At 41.9% G+C, this 19493-nt stretch overlaps 2 protein-coding genes across 5 annotated transcripts in view; both read right to left on the minus strand.

Moving 5' to 3' along the window:
• Positions 1-17607, minus strand: part of TERB1 (telomere repeat binding bouquet formation protein 1) — a 52863-nt gene extending 35256 nt beyond the window's left edge. The window contains exons 1-5 of one of the 2 annotated variants that reach the window (XM_030924528.1): positions 17450-17607; positions 16956-17034; positions 12821-12883; positions 1747-1857; positions 1419-1547 (exon numbers count right to left, since the gene is read on the minus strand). In XM_030924528.1, the coding sequence (XP_030780388.1) occupies positions 1419-1547; positions 1747-1857; positions 12821-12851 (271 nt within the window). In that variant the 5' untranslated portion in view covers positions 12852-12883; positions 16956-17034; positions 17450-17607. Of the gene's footprint in view, positions 1-1418; positions 1548-1746; positions 1858-12820; positions 12884-16955; positions 17035-17373 lie in introns of both variants that reach the window. The other variant, XM_030924529.1, reaches the window with a different exon arrangement.
• A 1573-nt stretch (positions 17608-19180) lies between these two features.
• The window catches only part of NAE1 (NEDD8 activating enzyme E1 subunit 1), a 29606-nt gene continuing 29293 nt past the window's right edge, over positions 19181-19493 (minus strand). For all 3 annotated transcript variants that reach the window (XM_010355164.2, XM_010355162.2, XM_010355165.2), the window contains one exon: positions 19181-19417. In XM_010355164.2, the coding sequence (XP_010353466.1) occupies positions 19308-19417 (110 nt within the window). In that variant the 3' untranslated portion in view covers positions 19181-19307. The remainder of the gene's footprint in view (positions 19418-19493) is intronic.

A 19493-nucleotide genomic window follows, 5' to 3' on the forward strand; every position in this document is an offset into this window, starting at 1 on the left:
AATTGGATTGTTTGTGTAACACAAGGAATAAATGCTTGAGTGGATGGAAACCCCATTCTCCACGACGTGATTATGCACTGCATATCTGTATCAAAACATCTCATGTACCCTATAAATATATACACCTATTATATAGACACAAACATTAAAAATAAATTTTTAAAAAAAAATTCAAGGATTATATCTGACTTATCCCTGTATCCCCAATGCCTTGCACAAAGATTGCTTCCTAAAAGGTGATTTTTTTTTTTTTTTTTTTTTTTTTTGTGACAGGGTCTTACTCTGTGGTCTGTCGCCCAGGTTAGAGTGCAGTGGCATAATCTTGGCTCACTGCCACCTCCACCTCCCAGGCTCAAGTAATCTCTCACCTCGGCCTCCCAAGTAGTTGGGACCACAGGTGCATACTACCATGCCCGGCTGATTATTTGTATTTTTGGTAGAGATGGGGTATCACCATGTTGCCCAGGCTGGTCTCAAACTCCTGAGGTCAAGTGATCCACCTGCCTCAGCCTCCCAAAGTGCTGGGATTATAGGTGTGAGCCACCACGCGCCTGGCTGATGAAGAAATATTTAATAAATAAAAATATCAGAATATAAAGTTGGTCTGACAAACCAATGGTTTATATTCAACCTCATTTTAGATACACTGCAGAAAAGTGTTCTTGCCAATATGAATTTCTATACCCACACATTACATGGCTGTGGGTTATCTTCATCCTTTGATCTGGAAAGATGAAACAGAAAGGAAAGGACAGGGAAAAGGGAAGGGAAGGAAAAAAGGGAGGGGAGGGGAAGGAGAAAGAGGAAAGGAGGGGTGGAGAAGGAGAGGAGGGAGGGGAAGGGAAAAGAGAGAAAGAGAAAGAAGAAATGAAAGAAAAGAAAAGAAAGGAAAGGAATGAAATGAAAGGAAAGGAAAGGAAAGGAAAGGAAAGGAAGGAAAGGAAAAGAAAGAAAGAAAAGAAAAGAAAGGGAAGCAAGGAAGGAGAGAGAGAGAAAGAAAGGGAGAGGGGGGGAAGGCTGGATAAAAATTATCCAAACATGGCCGGGCGCGGTGGCTCAAGCCTGTAATCCCAGCACTTTGGGAGGCCGAGACGGGCGGATCACGAGGTCAGGAGGTCGAGACCATCCTGGCTAACCCGGTGAAACCCCGTCTCTACTAAAAAATACAAAAAATTAGCCGGGCGAGATGGCGGGCGCCTGTAGTCCCAGCTACTCGGGAGGCTGAGGCAGGAGAATGGCATAAACCCGGGAGGCGGAGCTTGCAGTGAGCCGAGATCGCGCCACTGCACTCCAGCCTGGGCGACAGAGCCAGACTCTGTCTCAAAAAAAAAAAAAAAGAAAAGAAAATTAGTTTTGAGTATACTGTTAAAATATAACACAATGCTTAAAGTATAATGAAATAAAGTTTTATATTTTACCATTTTTTTCTGCAATAGCTCCTAATGTATATAAGGCTGCTTCTTTTACCATGCTATGTTCACTTGACTTTGCAAGATTTTTTACAAACATCAAACCACCAATTTCCCGAAAATAAATACTTGCATTACCTGTAAGATGTGCAGAAAAAAAAAACAAAATAGAAATGATATTTATTTTCAGTATCCTTTCAGGGATAAAATAAATCACATGAAGACAGTAACATGATATGTAGAATAAATGAATGGAAGATAAAGAACTATGCTTATTTGATATATCATAGTACTAAAGAACTAGAATCACAGATAAAAATTCACTATTATATCTTACTGTTTTGTTGACAAATTGAATGAATAGTGACCAAAGCTTCCTTTTGTGAAAAAGCATTGTCCATTTGATACTTTAGACACTCCAATAATAAGTTCAGGTCAGTCTTCATTTCTAAAGAACAAAAATGTCATTATTTAAACCAAAAAGTTTATTTCAAAAACTAACCATTAAAATTTCACTTACTAAATACATATCTTTGGAATGGTCAACTTTTAAAGTAATAGGCATGTATTACTTTTTTTTTTTTTTTTTTAGACGGAGTCTTGCTCTGTCGCCCAGGCTAGAGTGCAGTGGCCGGATCTCAGCTCACTGCAAGCTCCGCCTCCCGGGTTCACGCCATTCTCCTGCCTCAGCCTCCCGAGTAGCTGGGACTACAGGCGCCCGCCACCTCGCCCGGCTAGTTTTTTTGTATTTTTTTAGTAGAGACAGGGTTTCACCATGTTAGCCAGGATGGTCTCGATCTCCTGACCTCATGATCCGCCCGTCTCGGCCTCCCAAAGTGCTGGGATTACAGGCTTGAGCCACCGCGCCCAGCCTGTATTACTTTTATAATCCAACAACCATGTATTTTTTTTTTTTTTTTTTTTTTTTTTGAGGCGGAGTCTCGCTCTGTCACCCGGACTGGAGTGCAGTGGCCAGATCTCAGCTCACTGCAAGCTCCGCCTCCCGGGTTGACGCCATTCTCCTGCCTCAGCCTCCCGAGTAGCTGGGACTACAGGCGCCCGCCACCTCGCCCGGCTAGTTTTTGTATTTTTAGTAGAGACGGGGTTTCACCGTGTTAGCCAGGATGGTCTCGATCTCCTGACCTCGTGATCCGCCCGTCTCGGCCTCCCAAAGTGCTGGGATTACAGGCTTGAGCCACCGCGCCCGGCCAACCATGTATTTTTTTAAAGATGTTCTTTTTATTTTTGAGTCGGAGTCTCACTCTGTCACCCAGGCTGGAGTGCAGTGGCGCCATCTCCACTCACTGCAAGCTCCGCCTCCCGAGTTCACGCCATTCTCCTGCCTCAGCCTCCTGTGTAGCTGGGACTACAGGCGCCCGCCATCGCGCCCGGCTAATTTTTTGTATTTTTAGTAGAGACGGGGTTCCACCGTGTTAGCCAGGATGGCCTTGATCTCCTGACCTCGTGATCCTCCCGTCTCGGCCTCCCAAAGTGCTGGGATTACAGGCGTGAGCCACTGTGCCCGGCCTAAAGATGTTCTTTAAATAAAAGAACTTAAAATGAACTTATAGTTCTTTGAGTTTCCCTTTTTATAAATATAGGAATAGAAAGTCAAAATATTGTTCTCTTTAAGTAAAGCTACACTGGTTTAAATATCTGTCATTTAGAAAAAAAGGTGGATAAAAATGAAAATACAACATATGAGAATTGTGGGATGCTATGAAAGCAGTATTTAGGATGAAAGGTCTCAGATCAACGACGTCAGCTACCACCTTAGGAAATTAGAAAAAGAACAAATTAAACCCAATATAAGTACAAGAAAGGAAATTATAAAGATCTAAGCTGAAACCAGTGAAACAGAAAACAAATACAGAGGAAGTTCTTTGAGAAGAGCAACAAAACTGATAAACTTCTAGCCAGATGAGTTAGGAAAAAAGGAGTAAAGACACAAATTACCAATATCAGAAATGAGAGAGATGGCATTACCACATTCCACAGATATTCAGAAGATATTAAGGGAGTACTATGTACAATTTCACACCTATGGATTCAACAACTTAGGTAAAATGACATCACCAAAACTCACCCAAGAGGAAAAAGACAACTTGAATAGTCCTATATCTATGAAAGAAGTTGAATTAAGAGTTAAAAACTTTTCCACAAAGAAAACCCTGGGTTCAGATGATTTCATTTGTAAATTCTACCAAACATTTAAGGAAAGAATAATATAAATTCTACTCAAATTTTTTCAAAAGTTTAAGAGAAGGAATACTTCCCAACTTATTCTGAGGCTAGTATTACCTTTACACCAAAACAGAAGCCATTAGCAAGAAAACTACAGACCAATTTCCCTCATGAACATACATGCAAAAAGTCTAAACAATTTTAGCAAATTGAATCCAACAATATATTAAAATAAAAAGACATCACGACTAAGTGGGTTTATCCCAGAAATACAAGATTGATTTATGATTTGAAAAAAAATCAATGTAACAAAACTAAACAGGAAAACCTTTGGTCATCTCAATGGATGTAAAAACAGCATCTGATAAAATCCCACATGCATTCCTGATTAAAGAAAAATATTTCGCAAATTTGAAATAGAAAGGAACTTCCTCAACCTGGCAAAGTGCATCTACAGTTGAAAACCCTACAGCAAACATCATACTTAACAGGGAAAGACTGAATATCTTCTCTCTAAAACCAGGTATAAGACAAAGATGTTTGCTCGTATCACCACTCCTATGTAACATTGTCCCAAAGAGTCTAGCCAGTGCCGTCAGGTAAGAAAAAAGAAATAAAAGGCACTCAAATTGGCAAAGAAGTATTTGAATTTGCATACAACATGATCTGCCACATAATTTGATGGAATCTACAGAAAGCTACTAGAATAAGTGAACTAAGTTTTCCAGATAACTCTTTAATACATAAAAATAGATTATACAGTCAAATGTTGCTTAATGATGGGGATACATTCTGAGAAAAGCATCATTAGGTGATTTCATCATTGTATTAACATCATAGACTTTACTTACACAAACCTAGATGGTAGAGCTTATTACACATCTAGGTTGTATGGTATAGCTATTGCTCCTAGGCTATAAACCTACACAGCATGTGACTATATTAAATAATATAGTCAATTGTAATACAATGGCAAATTTTTGTATATCTAAACATATCTAAACATAGAAAAGCTATAATACAGATTTTTTTTAAAGGTATATCCAGAAGCTGCTTTGGGTGCATCAGCGAGTGGTGAGTGAATGTGAAAGCCTAGGACATTATTGTACACTACTGTAGACTTCATAAACACCGTAAATTTAGACTACTCAATTTATTTTTAAAATATCTTCAATAGTAAAATAAATTTAGCTATTGTAACTTCACCACACCCAGCTAATTTTTTTTTTTTTACAGAGATGGGGGTCTCACTATGTTGCCCAGGCTGGTCTCAAACTCCTGGCCTCAAGCAATCCTCCCATCTTGGCCTCCCAAACCACTGGAATTATTTATAGGTGTGAGTCATCATGCCTGGCCTATCTTTATCTTTTAAAAAAACTTTATTAAAACTAAGACACAAACACACACATTAGCATAGGCCTACACAGAGTCAAGATCATCAATATGACTGTCCTTCACCTCTACATCTTGTCCCACTGGAAAGTCTTCAGGGCAATAACACACACGGAACTGCCATCTCTTATAACAATCCCTTCTTCTGGGATACCTCCTGAAGGACCTGCCTGAGGCTATTTTACAAAATTTTTGTTTATAAGTAGAAGTAGTGTATTCTAAAACAACAATAAATAGTGTAGTAAATACATAAACCAGTAACAGAGTCATTATCAGGTATTATGTACTACACATAACTGGATTTGCTATAGTTTTACACAACTGGCAGTATGGTAGGTTTGTTTACACCAGCATCACTGCAAACATGTGAGTAATGTGTTGCGCTTACTATATTACAATGTCACTACATGACAGGAATTTTTCAGTTCCATTATAATCTTGTAAGACCACTGTCCTATATGAGGTCTGTTGTTGACTGAAACATCATTATGCAGCACATGACTGTATTTCTATATACTAGCAATAAACAAATGGAAATTGAAATTTTAAAAACCACCCCATTTACAATATAGCATTGAAATACTTAGGGATAAATTGACAACAGAGGTGAGACATACACCAAAAACTAAAAAATACTGCTGAGAGAAATTAAAGATGACCAAAATAAATGCCATTATATGCCATGTTCATGAGTCAAAAGACTAAATATTGTTAAGATGTAAATTCTTCCCAAATTGGTCTATAGACTCAATGTAATCCCAGCAGGCTGTGTGTGCGTGCGCGCGTGCGCGCACATGTGTGTGCGTGTGTGTGTGTGTAAATTGACAAGCTGATGTCAAAATTCATATGGAAATGCAAAACCCTTACCATAGCCAGACAACACTGAAAGAGAAGTATAAAGCCAATGGGCTAACTCTACCATATTTCAAGACTTTAAAAACCTACAGTAGGCCAGGCACAGTGGCTCACGTCTGTAATTCCAGCACTTTGGGAGGCTGAGGCAGGCGGATCACTTGAGGTCAGGAGTTTGAGATCAGCCTGGCCAACACAGTGAAACCCCATTTCTACTAAAAAATACAAAAATTAGCTAGTTATGGTGGCACGTGCCTGTAATCCCAGCTATTCGGGAGGCTGAGGCAGGAGAATCGCTTGAACCTGGAAGGTGGAGGTTGCAGTGAGCCAAGATTGCACTGCTGCACTCCCTCCACTCTGGCAAATAGAGCGATACACTATCTAAAAACAAACAAACAAACAAAAACCCTACAGTAACAAAAACAGTGTGGCACTGCCATCAGCATAGACAAAAAGATCAATGAAACAGGACAGTACAGAAATAAACCTACACAAACCCATGAGTTTTTACAAAGTCATTGCTAACAAATAGTGTTAGAACAACTGAATATCCATACTCAAAACAACAGCAACAAAAACTCTTGAATTCATACTTCGAAACACATACAAAAATCAACTCAAAATGGAATGCAATCTAAACGTAAAATCTAAAACTATGAATTTTTTAAATTTTGTTTTTGAGAGGGAGTCTTGCTCTGTCGCCCAAGCTGGAATGCAGTGGCGTGATCTCATCTCACTGTAACCTCCACCTCCTGGGTTCAAGAGATTCTCCTGTCTCAGTCTCCTGAGACTGCGCCTGGCCAATTATGAAACTTTTAAAAGAAAACATGGGAGAAAATATTTGTAACCTTGGGTTAAGCAAAGATTTCCTAGATATTACAATAACAGCAAAACCCACAAAATAATAATGAACTAGGCTTCATAAAATTAAAAACTTCATTGTTTTAATAGTGTCTTCTAAAGCGTAGCAAAGACAAGCCACAAACTGGAAAATCTTTGCAAAGAACATATCTGATAAAGAACATGTAGCCATCTAGTGTACATTCTGTATGTCAATTAAAAAACAAAAAGAACATGGGGCCAGGCACAGTGGGTCACATCTGTAATCCCAGCACTTTGGGAGGATGAGGCAGTAGTATCTCTTGAGGCCAAAAGTTTGAGACCAGCCTGGACAACAATGTGAGATCTATCTATGCAAAAAAAAAAAAAAAAAAAAAAAAAACTTAAAATTAGCCTGGCATGGTGATATGTGCCTATAGTCCCATCTACTCAGGAAGCTGAGGTAGAAGACTGCTTGAGGCCAGAAGCACTGGCTCATGCCTGTAATCCCAGTATTTTGGGAGGCTGAGGTGGGCAGATCACCTGAGTCAGGAGTTTAAGATCAGCCTGGCCAACATGGTAAAACCCCATCTCTACTAAAAATATAAAAATTAGCTGAGTAGGGTGGTGGGTACCTATAATCCCCCCCTGCTTGGGAGGCTGAGGCAGGAGAACCACTTGAACCTGGGAGGCAGAGGTTGCAGTGAGCTGAGATCAGGCCACTGCACTCCAGCCTGGGCAACAAGAGTGAGACTCTGTCTCAACAACAACAAAAAAGTACTGCTTGAGCCAGGAGTTGGAGTCTGCAATGAGCTATGATTGTGCCACTGTACTTTAACTTGGGTGACAAAGTGAGACAGTCTCAAAAAAAACAACATATATCTAGAAAATATAAAGAACTATGAAAGCTCAGCAACAGAAAAACCAACAACCAGATAAAACAGCAAAAGATGTGAACACACTTTAACAAAAAAGATAAATAGATGGCAAATAAGAATATGAAAATATTCTCAATATCATTAGTCATTAGGGAAATGCAAATTAAAACCACAAGGAGATGCCATTACATGCCCACTGAACGACTAAAATCTATGACAGATCATTTCATATGTTAGCAAGGACATGAAGGAACTGGAACTCTCATATACTGCTGATGAATATGTAAAATGGTACAAAGATTTTGAAAGACAGATCAGCAGCTTCATAAACTGTTAACGTATACCTACCATTTGATTCAGCCATTTCACTCCTAAGTATTTACCCTAAAAAGGGGAGATACATGTCCATACAAATGTTCACAGCACCATTATATATAATAGCTAAGAAGTGTAAGCAATCAAAATGCCCATCAGCAGATGAATGGATAAGCAAATCATGGTATAACTATACAATGGAATACTTAGCAATAAAAAAAGAATTCTAGATGCATGCAACAACACGGATGAATCTCAAAATAATTATGCTGAGTGAAAGAGGCCACATAAAACAGAATTCATACTGTATGATTCTATGTACAGAAAAAATGCAAATAGTCTATAGTAACAGAAGGCAGATTAGTGAGTGCTTGGGGAAAAAGGCTCTAGGAAAGCACAGAAGGTAGGGATTACAAAGGAGCAGGAGGATAAATGCACTATCTTGATTTTGCTGATGGTTGCATGGCTGCATACATATACCAAGCTTTATCAAAATGTAAACATTTTGTTTATAACTAAACAGCAAACAACAGACAACTATTTTCCTATAAAATTCTTTAGTATAGTCTTAAAAACAATTTCTTCTCTTGATTTTAAGGATTTAAGTCAAATGGTATATAGATTTTGAAATAATGCTTGAAGTACATTTAGAGTAGTAGGTTGGACACAGTGGCTCACATCTATAATCCCAGCGCTTTGGGAAGCCGAGGCGGGCGGATCACCTGAGGTCAGGAGTTCGAGACCAGCCTGGACAACATGCTGAAACCCCGTCTCTACTAAAAATACAAAAATTAGCTGGGCGTGGTGGTGGGTGCCTGTAATCCCAGCTACTCCGGAGGCTGAGGCAGAAGAATCACTTGAACCTAGGAGGCAGAGGTTGCAGTGAGCCGAGATTGGGTCATTGCATTCCAGCCTGGGCAACAAGAGCAAGACTCTGTCTCAAAAAAAACAAAATGAAAAAAAGTTAGAGTTCTGAAAGATATAGGATGAAGGGTGGATATAATATAGAGGAGCACACTAAGAGAAATTAAGATGTATCATCCATCAATATAGTACTTAGTCTCACTCTTTGTTTTGAGGTTTGGTTGGTTTTTTGGTTTTTTTTTGAGATGGAGTCCCGCTTTCTCGCCCAGGCTGGAGTGCAGGGGAGCAATCTCGGCTCACTGCAACCACCGCCTCCTAGGTTCAAGTGATTCTCCTGCCTCAGATTCCGGAATAGCTGGGATTACAGGTGCCCACCACCATGCCCGGCTAATTTTTTGTATTTTTAGGAGAGATGGGATTTCACCATGTTGGCCAGGCTGGTCTCAAACTCCTGACCTCACATGATGCACCTGCTTTGGCCTCCCAAAATGCTGGGATTACAGGCATGAGCCACTGCACCCAGCCTGGTTTTTTTTTTTTTTTTTTGAGATGGAGTCTCACTCTGTCACCCAAGCTGGAGTGCAGTGGCACAATCTTGGCTCACTGCAACCTCTGCCTCCCAGGTTCAAGCAATTCTCCCACCTCAGCCTCCCAAGTAGCTGGGATTACAGGTGCGCACCACAACACCCGGCTAATTTTTTTGTATTTTAGTAGAGACAGGGTTTCACCATGTTGCCCAGGGTGGTTTCGAACTCCTGAGCTCAGGCAATCCACCTGCCTTGGCCTCCCAAAGCATTGGGATTATAGGCATGAGCTACTGCGCCTGGCCATAGTCTCACTCTTTTTTTTTTTTTTTGAGACGGAGTCTCGCCCTGTTGCCCAGGCAGGAGTGCAGTGGTACGATCTGGGCTCACTGCAAGCTCCACCTCCTGGGTTCATGCCATTCTCCTGCCTCAGCCTCCCAGTGGCTGGGATTACAGGCGCTCGCCACCACGCCCGGCTAATTTTTTGTATTTTTAGTAGAGACGGGGGTTTCACCGTATTAGCCAGGATGGTCTCGATCTCCTGACCTCGTGATCCGCCCACCTCGGTCTCCCAAAGTGCTGGAATTACAGGCGTGAGCCACCGCGCTCGGCCCATAGTCTCACTCTTGAAAGAAATTCAAATGTCAATTTGTTTCAATGAAATAATTCATGACAAAATTTGTTAGTGAAAACCACAGTACAAAGGTTATCACTAAGATGTTTTTAGCAATAGCAAATATTTATTTATCATTTTGTACACTAACAGACACCATAAGAAGGTAAGTTTGACTCTATGGATACCAATAAGCCACATCAACAACATGCTGAAAATCTGTGATGGAGCATAATGATTTTCAGTTCTAGGCACAATGCAGGTAGGATACAAGAGACTTTTATTTTCTTTTGAGACAGGGTCTTACTCTATTGCTCAGGCTGGAGTGAAGTGGTGCAACCACAGGGCACTGCAGCCTCAACCTCCTGGGCTCAAGGGATCCTCCCACCTCAGCCTCCTGAGTAGCCAGGAATACAAAATTAACCACGCCTGGCTAATTTTTGTAGTTTTTGTATAAACGGGGTTTTGCCATGTTGCCCAGGCTGGTTTCGAACTCATGAGCTCAAGCCATCCTCCCGCCTCGGCCTCCCGAAGTGCTGGGATTACAAGCGTGAGCCACCACGCCTGGTCTGCAAGAAACTTCTTTACATACTCCTCCATTCCCTTCTGTATGCCTTTCTCATACTTTTGATATCTCCTGTCATAACCCTTCCCTTCCCAGCCAAAGCATCTCCTGACATCACAACTATCATATTTCACCTTGGTTTTTATCTTCTCTAGGCAAAATAACCTAGTTCCTTCAGTAACTCCTGAATAAAATAAACAAGCAAATACTGAAGTGAATACAAAAAACACAAGCAATCAAAGAAAATTTGATAAACTGGACTTAAAATTGTAAACCTTTATACCTCGAAAGACACTATCGAGAACACAGAACAACAGCCCAGTCTAGAAAAAAAATATCTGAAAATCTGTTATCCAAATAAATAGGGGGCTTGTGTTCAGAACAGATAAAGAATTCTTAAAACGTAATACTAAAATCACAATCTAAAGTGCGGAATGGATTTAAATAGACATCTGTCCAAAGAAGATAGATTGCCAATAAGTATATGAAAAGATGCTCAACATTCACTGGTCATTAGGCAAATGCAAATCAAAACCACAATTAGATACCACTTCACCCTGTTGCTAAACAATTGACTGATGGGGCCGGGCGCGGTGGCTCAAGCCTGTAATCCCAGCACTTTGGGAGGCCGAGACGGGCGGATCACGAGGTCAGGAGATCGAGACCATCCTGGCTAACACGGTGAAACCCCGTCTCTACTAAAAAAATACAAAAAAATTAGCCGGGCGAGATGGCGGGCGCCTGTAGTCCCAGCTACTCGGGAGGCTGAGGCGAGAGAATGGCGTAAACCCGGGAGGCGGAGCTTGCAGTGAGCTGAGATCCGGCCACTGCACTCCAGCCTGGGCGACAGAGCGAGACTCCGTCTCAAAAAAAAAAAAAAAAAAAAAAAAACAATTGACTGATGGGAGCTGATAGATAAATACTCTTCACCCCTTGGCTGGGATGACTCTCAGGGACATGACTCTAAACTGGCTCACAGAGTTTCCCAGTGGGCTTAAGCTCCAGTTACCCATAATAATAACTTATTTGATAACATATTCTCTGTCTTCTTTCTCCTGTCTCATTTCCCCACTTTCCAGCTAGTGTTTCCTGGGATCACTTTCTGAAAAAAGGTACTTGCACTCAAATCTTTATCTCACAGTCTACTTCTGGGAGCAACCTAAAGACTTAAAATGGAAGAGAGTGAGATGTGGGACTGAAGTTAGAGGTTTTATAAATGGTTTGAGAGGGGAATCACCAACAGTTATCTCTTATCTCTCCAGTTTTCAACTTCTCCCTCTCCAGAATCTCCGTTCCCTCTTCAGAAATTCTCCTGTCTTTTATAACACTTTCTTGACATTACAACTTTCCTCTAGCTACTGCCGTATATCTTACTATTTATTTATTTATGAATGAATAAAAGGGTCTTGCTCTGTCACCAAGGCTTAAGTGCAGTGGTGCGATCATGGTTCACTGTAGCCTTGACCTCCCAGGCTGAAGTGATCCTCCCACCTCAGCCTCCCAAGTAGCTGGCACTACAAGTGTGTACCACCACGCCTAGTTAATTTTTAATTGTTTTTGTAGAGATGAGGTCTCACTGTGTTGCCCGGTTTGGACTCAAACTCCTGGGCTCAAGTGACCCCCACTTTGACCTCCCAAAGTGCTGGAATGATAGGAGTGAGCCACTACACCTGGCTGATCATATATCTTTAGTCAAGCTCTTAAAGAGTAAGCAATTCATACTGTGTGTCTTCAGATCTTAATTTTCCACTCAAATATAAACAGACTGCAATCTGGTTAAAATCTATTAAGTTTACCGTTAACATATCACATCCTAAATGCAAAATGCAGTGGAAAATTCAGTCCTCAGCTGTGACATTTGACATTTTAGGCTCTTAAGCAACCTCTTTCTCATGAAGCATTCTCTTAAGGTTCTATTTCAAAGATACCACACTCCTGACTCTCTTTCCACCTTTTTGAAATGTTTTTCTCAGACTTTTTTTAGGGGCTCTCTTCCTCAGCTAAAACCTTATATGACAGTGTGTATTAATGAACACTATTCTCCATCCTTTTCTCCCTGGTTAACCTCCTCCATGCCCATGGATTCAGTTTCCATCTTTCTGGGAACAATTCTGAAATCCGTACCTTCAGGCATCCTTTGATGGTGGTCCTCTCAGGTTCCCATTATTCTTGTATACACTGACATTAAATCAACTATCACGTGAAATTCTAATTGTCAATATGTCTTTTCCCATTAGAATGTCAGTTTCCTGAAGCCAGAAATTATGTGACAGGCACAAAGTAGTGCTCAATATTTATGTAAATGGCTGAATGATTCTTTCACTTCCTGAATCCTGTCAAATAATCTACAGTACATCCTACCAATACAAAACTAATTGCAGATATATGATTCATCAATTTCTCACCTTGTGTTTTCTTTGTGTCTTCACTTTCCATGCTTGTCTATATTCTTTTTCCTTATATTTCGTCTATAAGATAAAGGTATTTTCTCAACTTAAATCAATGTTTGAGAACAGCAAAGATATAAGCACAAATGGGTGGGAAAAATTGTTTTCCTGAAGCCAAAAGACCAGGGAATTACAACTTTTAAAATAATAATTAAATTTAATTAATTTAGTTAATAAGTTGAATCTGCAACTTATTAGATGTGTGCTATCAAGCAGGTTGATTAAATTCTTTGAGGCTCTGTATCCTCATCTGTAAAACAGAAATGATATTCCTATTTCACAGAGTTGTTACAATAATTACATTTAAAAACATAAACAAACATATCTGGCATTTTTAAGCACTATACGCATTCAAGAAATTTTATTAAGCAAATGAATGGGTGACTGGATCTAACTGGACCTCTTAACTGGTCCCATTCCCTTCTTTTTTTTTTTTTTTTGAGACAGCAGGGTCTCACTCTGACGCCCAGGCTGGAGTGCAGTGGCTTGATAACGATTTACTGCAGCCTTGACCTCCCAGGCTCAGGTGATCCTCCCACGTCAGCTTCCAGAGTAGCTGAAACTACAGGCACGTGCCACCACACTTGGCTAATTTTGTAGAGATGGGGTTTCGCCATGTTGCCCAGGCTAGTCACAAACTCCTGGTCTCAAGCAATCCACACATCTCAGCCTCCCAAAGTGCTGAGTTTACAGGTGTGAGCTCCCACACCCAGCCCCCACTTTCTTATTTTCTTCATGGAAATCTTCATCTCATAGTTTCAGATTAGGGACTCCTCTTACCTATGAGAGGTTTATAAAACACACACACATACACTTTAGATTGGCCTTTCTCTTCACAAGCTAAATACTAAATTAACAACCCATGTTTATTTTTGACATGGTATAGTGAGATGGCATCTCACTATGCTGTCCAGGCTGGTCTCCTGAACTCAAGCAATCCACCCACCTCAGTCTCTCAAAGTGCTGGGATTACACACTTGAGCCGCCATGCCCAGCCTAGAACCATTTTTAAAATAACTGGCAACTCTGGTATGACCTCTCACATACCCTACTTTAAAATGCTAAACTGATTAGTTAGAAAAAATGCCTCAGAGCCAAGTTAACTTAGAGCAACAAATCACGATTCACAGAACTCTAAAATTCTTATTTATTCCAACACTATGTTGTTAAAGAGAGATATCCAATTATCCATTTATAGAGCAAGGCCTTGTCTCAAAAAGAAAAAAAAAAATTCTTAAGCACAAAGAAATGTTTAAAGAAATAACAAATGTAAAAATCTTTTATAAAGTACTATACAAATGTACAGGTATATTATTTTTGCCTTTTTTTTTTTTTTTTTTTTAAGACAGGGTCTCAATCTGTCACCCAGGCTGTAGTGCAGTGGCATGATCTTGGCTCACTGCAGCTTCAAACTCCTAGGCTCAAGTGATCCTCCTGCCTCAGCATTCCGAGTAGGTGAGTCTACAGGCACACAACACCACACCCAGCTAATTTTTAAATATTTTTGTAGAGGCAGGGGTTTTGCTGTGTTGCCCAGTCTCGTCTTGAATTCCTGGCTTCAAGAGATCCTCCCGTCTTGGCCTCCCAAAGTGCTGAGATTAGAGGCATGAGTCACCATGCTTGGCCCATTTTTTAACCTAAATATTACATTAAAATAGAAGTAGGTATAAGTCCACAAGATAGGATATTATTACAAGAATATTCACATTTACTAGAAATGTTCAATAGCAAAGAAGAATGCTTATGTTACAAAGTTAACCAAAAATAGCAAGACTCAATTTAATCTACAGTATGATCCAAATTAGAGGTAAACATAAAATAAGACTGGCTAGAAAGATGACATATTAACACTTGTCTTTAGTTGGTGGTTCTATGGGTTTTATCCCACTATTTTCTATTTTTCACAATTTTTATAATAATAACAGCTTTTAAAATTCAGTAAATGCCTATTGAAGCTAGACTCTGTTCTTTACACCTTATGAATATTCTTTTTCGTCTCCATGATAACCTTATGAGGGAATTATAAGGATGAAGATACATGAGGAGAGGGCAAATAATTTGACTAACTTCAAATTGCTAGTAAGTGCCAGAGTTAAAACAGGAACCAAGAAAATCAGGCCAGGGCTTACACTCTTAACCACTCTTATACTGTCTCCTGTACATAAATACATATTGCTTTTCAACAAATGGGTTAAGATTTGGAAAAGATTACTAGATTTAAAAAAAATGAACTCTTCAGAAAATGGAAAACTGTTATCATATATGGATGTTTTTGTTTCATGGACAACTTTAAGGACTATATCCTTAATTTTAATTATCCAATCTATTCTGCTTTTAATATAATTTTTAAGAGGGGTATGTATAATTTTTTTTTTTTTTTTCCAGACAGAGTCTCACTCTGTTGCCCAGGCTGGAGTGCAGTGGTGTGATCTCAGCTCACTGCAACCTCCACCTCCCGGGTTCAAGCAATTCTCCTGTCTCTGCCTCCTGAGTGGCTGGAATTGCTGGAATTACAGGCACGCACCACCACGCCCGGCTAATTTTTGTAATTTTAGTAGAGACAGGGTTTCACGATGTTGGCCAGGCTGGTCTCGAACTCCTGACCTCAGGTGATCCACCCGCCTCAGCCTCCAAAAGTGTTGGGGTTACAGGCTGAGCCACCATGCCTGGCCTATGAGGCGTAATGTATAACTTTTAAACCTAAATGCTTTGAAATTAAAACTGACCACTCACACTCTTTTCTCCCTTTGTTTTTATACTTTCTTCTTATAAATGGTTACTTTGCATAAAAAGAGTTTGCCAAGTACTTGGTAGCATTAATACAAGTCATCTATTTACTTGAGAAGTGCTTACAAACACCCATAGCAAAGGATAAGTTATAACTTTCAAGGGATTGATAATCACAAAATTATATTTAAAATTATAAACAAGCATATTCTCAAGAACAAAAGCATCTGCCATATAAAGCAGATTATGAAGTGCTTTTAGTAATTTAGTGAATATATGTACTGTCACAAACAAGATTTCAAAATTCTTTACTGTATTCTCACAGGAAAAAAAGGATTTTTTTCTGGATGACAGAGAGAACCTCTCCCACTTACACGTTTCACTCAGCCCACTCCGCAAAACAGTAAACTCAAATCCAAATTGCAATAAGAAAAGTAGCTGAATATTACTCGTTTACTTGATTTACAAAATGTATACCAAAAGCTTTTGAGGGGCTGGGCGTGGTGGCTCGCGCCTGTAATCCCAGCAGTTTGGGAGGCCGAGGTGGGCGGAAGACTTCAGGCCAGGAGTTGGAGACCAGCCTGGCCAACATTGTAAAACCCCATCTCTACCAAGGAAAAGTACAAAAAGTAGCTGGGCGTGGTCACGCACCTGTAATCCCAGCTATTTGGGAGGCTGAAGTGGGATGATCCCTTGAGCCCAGGAGATGAAGGTTACAGTGAGCCGACATAATGCCACTGCACTCCAACCTGGATGATGGAGGGAGACCCTGTCTCTAAATAAATAAATAAAAAGAAAGAAAAAAAATTTTTTGAGACAGTCTGGCTGTGTCGCCCAGGCTGGAGTGCAGTGGCGCCATCTTGGCTCACTGCAACCTTCGCCTCCTGGGTTCAAGCGACTCTCCTGCCTCAGCCTCCCGAGTAGCTGGGATTACAGGCGACTGCCACCACACCAGGCCAAGAAACCTTTTTGAAATCGAAATATTATCCCAATATATCAGAAAGATAAATGGCATCTTTCTGTGTAAGGCTGGCAGAGCTGATAATCCCACCACTAAATTGTTGTCAGCTGATACCCAGCTTGTAATTATATACAGCGAAAATACCCTCTAAAGAAGACGCACGAGAGAAAGGGCAAATTTGTTTTCGATCGTTTAAACGGGTCAAGAGAACAGTCATTCAGGTCCCAGAAAACGCACTGTGGGTATCCGGAGTCAGCCGGCTCTGCAATAGGATCCCCCCGAGCCCAGAGCATAAATCCTCAAGGCCTCCTCCCGGGTTCCACAGGTAACAGACACGTAACCTTTCCAAGGCGGGAGCGCTCACCCCGTCCGGCTTCCTGCCCATTCAGCCCGCGGCCGACTCACCTACAGAGTTGGAGGAATTCCTTGTGCAGAGCTTAGGTGGCCCCTCCAGGCTCCTCTCTGACCACGGCTCGCGGGAGTCCTGCGCGGGAGCAGGGCACTGGTGAGCGGCGCGGGCCGCTCGAGAGCCATCAGCCCGCTCAGCAGGCCCTCCCCGCTCAGGTGCTGTGGGACATGCAGCCCGGCCCTGGCTCTGAGAAACGACCTCAACGGTGGGTCCCACCCTCTCCACACATCAAAGTCACCACGGGAGGCGCCTGGGGAGTCAGAAGTGAAATAGGGGCTAATACTGCCAGGCTCTACACGCCTCTAAATGGTTCGTGATAACTGTCTCTTCCCGCCAAAGGCTGTGGGGACAACAGCTGGGGCCTGGCACCTGCTCATAAAGGCCCCGTTCCCCCAACTCGACCCTTCTCCTCACGTGAGCTAAGAAGGGCCTGACGGGACGGTAAGACATCCTGGCCGGCCCAACCCGCCTTCTACAGGCGCCAACATACGGAGTTTCCAAGCGCAGTAAGGCAGGGCTGGGCCCAACACGCGGGAGCGGAGGCCTTGGCGAATACCCTCAAGCGGAGGCTTCCGCCCTTTCTTCATCACCGCCCACCTGCCACGACGCCCGCTAGGGTTTCCCGCCCAGCAGTCCCAGGCCCACGTCCGTGGGAGGGACTTCCGGCCGGCACGCCCACCGCCCCTGCACGGAGCCTTAACGCTTCCGCGGGTGCCCCAGGTTGCCTAGGGCAATAGGGTGGCCCCTGTCCAGGATGCAAGATTTTTAAGAAAGCTACAATTTGAAAGAGAAATGTAATCTTACCGCCCCCGGTTTTTAGGGTTTTTACCTCAGAGGAGCATTAGCCCCAAAATTAGGGGACTGTGCATGTGGTTGACGAGGCCTCGCTATGGGACAGTAAACGCGAGGCACGGGGCGGCGAAGCCCCCACCTCCCTTCCACCTGGCATCTGTGCTGTGCGCTGTGCGTCCTCCCTTTTGCTGGGCACCTCGCTAATGGTCACCGCAGCCCCACCAAGGCAGCCAGGCCGCCACCTCACCGGGGGACTTCCGGAGTTCAGTCCAGGTGGACTTATCTGCACTCGGACCAAAGGATCAGAGTGGGGCCGAGGCCTAGGCCTGTCCCTTGCCTCTTCCGCCGTAAAATGCAGCCCATGGGACTGCTAGGCGATGAAGGCGAGGGGAAGGTCCCCGATACAGTGAAGAACAGCCAAAGAATGGCTGACACATTAGGGTCTGGAAAACCAAGTCCCTGTGAGGTACCCTAGTATATCTAACAGGTTCTCAGGAGACGCTGGCCTCAGAGACTGCTGCAGCAGGTTAGTGGCCTTAGATATTAAGAGTCATGAACCACGGACCACGTTCCTCAGCCCTAAGTATTAATACATCAAGTCAAAAACCGGGCACTGCCCCTACTTCTGGATTCTGGATTTCCACTCCGTTTGCATCTACTACTTCCTTTTTTTGCCCTCTAAAATGCTGGTGAATGCTATTAGTCCCATGTGACTAAATTTCAGAGCATATATGAGTGGAATGACCCCACAAAATTTTTTTTTTTTTTTTTTTGAGACGGAGTCTCGCTCTGTCACCCAGGCTGGAGTGCAGTGACCGGATCTCAGCTCACTGCAAGCTCCGCCTCCCGGGTTGACGCCATTCTCCTGCCTCAGCCTCCCGAGTAGCTGGGCCTACAGGCGCCCGCCACCTCGCCTGGCTAGTTTTTTGTATTTTTTAGTAGAGACGGGGTTTCACCGTGTAGGCCAGGATGGTTTCGATCTCCTGACCTCGTGATCCCCTCGTCTCAGCCTCCCAAAGTGCTGGGATTATAAGCTTGAGCCACCGCGCCCGGCCGACCCCATAAAATTTCAAGAAGTAGGTTAGGCAGCCAAAACTTTAAGATAATACTACATACAAGGGGATGGTCTTGTTTTCTGGGAAAACTACATATCCAGAAATAATTTCTTTTTAAATTCTATTCGTTTTAACAAATGATGATGGTCCTAAAATGTCCATAGCTAACATCTGCACATGGCTTAAATTCATTATTGAAGATGGTAAGAAAAAAAATTTTTTTAACTATCTCTAATAAAACACAAGGATAATCTATGATAAGTAACTTTGAAATAGCAGGTCAGTATTGATGCTCAATGAGAAATGGATAGGATTCATTTTCTAGGAAAATGACTGTCTCCTTTCCCCTCCCCACAAAGCACAAGACTACATTATTACAAATGAGAAAAATGTTTATTAAGAAAACAATTTAGCAGCTCTCCTTTAGAATTTTACAGACTAAAGCACAACCCGAAGGCAATTACAGTTTCAATCATTAACACACCACCTAAGGTGCTTACTCTACAACTGGAAAGTTGCTGAAGTTTGTGACATGCCACTGTAAATGTAAGTATTATTAAAAATTACAAATTGTTTGGTGATTATTTTGATGACCTCTTGAGCAGCAGCTCCTGAAAGGAAAAAGGAGAAAAGCAAATTTCTGAAGAGAGTGAACTTCAAGAGTTATATAAAAATACTCAATTCTGT

This window comes from Rhinopithecus roxellana, chromosome 20 (assembly GCF_007565055.1).
Source record: "Rhinopithecus roxellana isolate Shanxi Qingling chromosome 20, ASM756505v1, whole genome shotgun sequence".
Classification (NCBI taxonomy): domain Eukaryota; kingdom Metazoa; phylum Chordata; class Mammalia; order Primates; family Cercopithecidae; genus Rhinopithecus; species Rhinopithecus roxellana.